Raw genomic sequence first — 3,371 nt, forward strand, 5'->3', positions numbered from 1 at the left:
TGTGTTAGGCTTTTTTGGAGTAAATATTAGTTTCATATCATGTTCAGACTTGAAACGCTGAATTTTAGTTATTGAATAAAACCTGTGTTGGGCTTATTTGGAGTCAATGTTAGTTTCGTATCATGTTTCAAAGTGAAACGTCACCGTTTGGACTTCCCAAAACCTCACACTATAAAGAAACAAATGTAAGTCAATAAAAGTTATTAAGCAGAGATGTTTTAGAAAACACCAGTCTGCGTTTTAAATGTTTGCTGTTAATAGTGTACTTAGACTGCCTGCTGTCAAAAAGTGTGTGGACAGTATATGTAAGCTATGAGTCCCGGGCAAAAGAACGCCTGTGTAGAATCCAAACCTCTTCCTGTGTTGGCCTAAACCAATATTTACTCAAAGCCAAGATCGCTCTGCTCACAGTAAAAAGAGCCTCAGTGTTGCTTAGAGACAGACTAGTGCTGCCAAAGAAATAACACCCCAAACCCAACCCCCCCCCCAGCAGCACGGACAAGAGTTCATCCTTGACGGAGCGAGAATTTAATGCTATTTTGCTTCCGTCTCCACAGCAATAGAGTCCCCATAACAGAGACAAATCAAAGCTGCTCGAAACGTCACGCTCAGCCTGCCCAGACCATTGTTAAATGTGTAAACATGTTACAGGCTATCAAACTGCAAGTATACTTCACAAGACTCTGTTGCTGTGTATATGCATAGTTTATTGATAAGAGTTATGAGCAGTATGGTATTTTTGTTGCGTTTGTTGTTCTTGGGCGTTGAGCACATTGAGTATTTGCAAGTCATACTGCACTTTGCATGCAGTCTGAAATATTAATGTGTTGTATCCATGACAAACAGGTGCTGTGGTTGAAGACACTGGGCTGTCAGTGAACCTCAGGTCATCTGAGGAACAGAAGGAAGATGAGGTTTATCATCATGTGATGACTGTCTCATCCTCGCTGCTGCAGGACACACAAAATCAGGCAAGCGCTACACTCTTATCTGACCTAAACAGAGCCTGAATTATTTCTTTAAGAAGCAAGAGTGATACATTTCTGCTTATATTATAAACAGGAAGCACACCAAAGAAGATGGTGGCACTTTTTTTGTCACCATTACTGTTAACAAACATTATGTTTGAATATAACTTTCGTGACAGGGCACAGCTTGAATGTGACCGTTATGATTTGATTGGATTGTGAAAATTGGAAAAGCTATGATTATTGATAGATGATTTATTATATTTATATTATTTATATTTAGTATTTTTAGTGCTGTCAAACGATTAATCGCGATTAATCGCATCCAAAATAAACGTTTTTGTTTACACAATATGCGTGTGTGTACTGTGTATATTTATTATGTATATATATATATATAAAGACACATACAGTAAATATTTTGAAAATATTTACATGTTTATATTTATATTCATATAATATATATTATATATAAATATATTTAATATATAAATATAAAATTTTTCTTAAATATATACATGCATGTGTGTGTATTTATATATACATAATAAATATACACAGTACACACACATATATTATATGTAAATAAAAACTCTTATTTTGGATGCGATTAATCACGATTAAGTTTGACAGCATTAATTATTTTATTATTCTTCCTTATCCGTGTGGCCTTGGTAACATTGGCAGAAAAGTCATTTCATGAATTGAGACAGTTATTGCTTTTCATTGAAAGGTTACTATTGACACCACAGACATTTGTTATAAAGTGTTGTTGATTGTCTAATGATTAAAAATGCGGTGAAACTTCATATATTCATATTACACCACCATTCAAAAGTTTGGGGTTGGTGAAAAAATAAATAAATAAATAAAATAAAAAGTCTCTTATGCTCACCAAGGCTGCATTTATTTGATAAAAAATACAGTAAAAGCAGTAATATTGTGAAATATTATTGCAATGCAAAATAACTGTTTTATATTTGAATATAATTTAAATTATTTATTTTGAAACTGTACTACATTTTTTTCAGCATTTTTGATGACTAGAAAGCACTAAAGAACAGCATTTATTTGAGATGGAAACCTTTTGTGAGAATGTAAAACTCTTTAGTGTAACTTTTGATCAATTTTAGTCCTTGCTGCATAAAAGTATTAATTTTTTTCAAAAAGAAAAAAATCTTACTGACCCCAGATACAGTAGGAGAAATATACTTTTATATACATGGTATACTGATGAGTTGACAGTGACAGAATTCTACAGAACTATTTGTCAAAAATAGTTTCAATAACATTTAAAATTAAGAATAAACTCTGAAAATAATAGAACCAGTACTTTAAAAAAAGCTTGTATGTTCTAGGTTTTATTCTGTTAATATATGTACGAGATGACTGCTTCTAAACAGTCACTGGTTCCGGCCCTCAAATCTGATTTGCTGAGAAACATTCCAGAATGTCTATATTAATCTAACAGTACAGGGACTTTTAACTTCCAGACAGACTGAGACCCAATAGCGCTTTTCTGTGATTGCTTAAAGGGGTAGTTCACCCAAAAATGAAAATATTAGTGTTGGGATTGAGTCCACCTAAGTCGAGTCCGAGTCTTTAACCAATCGAGTCCGAGACAAGTCCGAGTCCAAAATGGGCCGAGTCGGACTCATGTCCAAGAGCAGAAAATGCACCTTTTATCTCAATCAAAAACAAGCTTTATATAATTTTTACGATTTTTAATGAAATAAGAATTTTGAATAATCAAAATTAGTTTGTGTCTGCTTATTCTATTCATCAGTGTTTGAACCATTAAAGAAGAAACTGCATTTTAATTTCTGGGTTAAAAAAAAAAACGAAGAATGAATGGATGCCAAAGTACACGGACCCCTTAGACAGGGCATTTTGAATTTTTTCTTGGATGAAAATGAGGCTGTGAGGGATAAACCTAGTCTGTACAATGGCACACACTGTGTATAAAAGCCCTACATATACTCTCCATAAGTCGCAGCCAACTCACACCTGTTTTATTTTTGAATGCTTTTATAGTTACATTAATTACAATAAATTACATTATGTAAGGAATAATTGATGAAAGTATTACTTACAAGCTAAATGAAAAATAAATATATTACTAAAAAATACAAATTAAATAGTTTTTTAGTTTTTTAAAGTTTTTCAGTAGTAAAGGCTTCTACAGAAATAGCCTACTACAGATATTTCATGAAGTAATAAATGTAAAAATAATCTTCACCGTATACATTAAATATAGATGATTCTTATTAAAGTTAATAAGTGATTCAGTCAAGAGCAGTGAGTGATATTCTCCTTTTCTTTTGTTTGATTAACATTTATGACGCAGTCGGCGGCTGCAGGTTTACGCTGTTGCTTTAAGATCTGACGCATAGATCAAATATT

General features: G+C 32.7%; 1 protein-coding gene across 1 annotated transcript in view; it reads left to right on the forward strand.

The window, feature by feature from the left end:
* LOC107693173 (protein TALPID3) overlaps nt 1-3,371 on the forward strand; it is a 140,434-nt gene that overhangs the window by 98,608 nt on the left and 38,455 nt on the right. The window contains exon 29 of the mRNA XM_016492464.1: nt 847-971. Coding sequence (XP_016347950.1) covers nt 847-971 — 125 coding nt within the window. The remainder of the gene's footprint in view (nt 1-846; nt 972-3,371) is intronic.

This window comes from Sinocyclocheilus anshuiensis, unplaced genomic scaffold (assembly GCF_001515605.1).
Source record: "Sinocyclocheilus anshuiensis isolate Anshui unplaced genomic scaffold, SAMN03320099.WGS_v1.1 scaffold222, whole genome shotgun sequence".
In the NCBI taxonomy this organism is placed as follows: Eukaryota; Metazoa; Chordata; class Actinopteri; order Cypriniformes; family Cyprinidae; genus Sinocyclocheilus; species Sinocyclocheilus anshuiensis.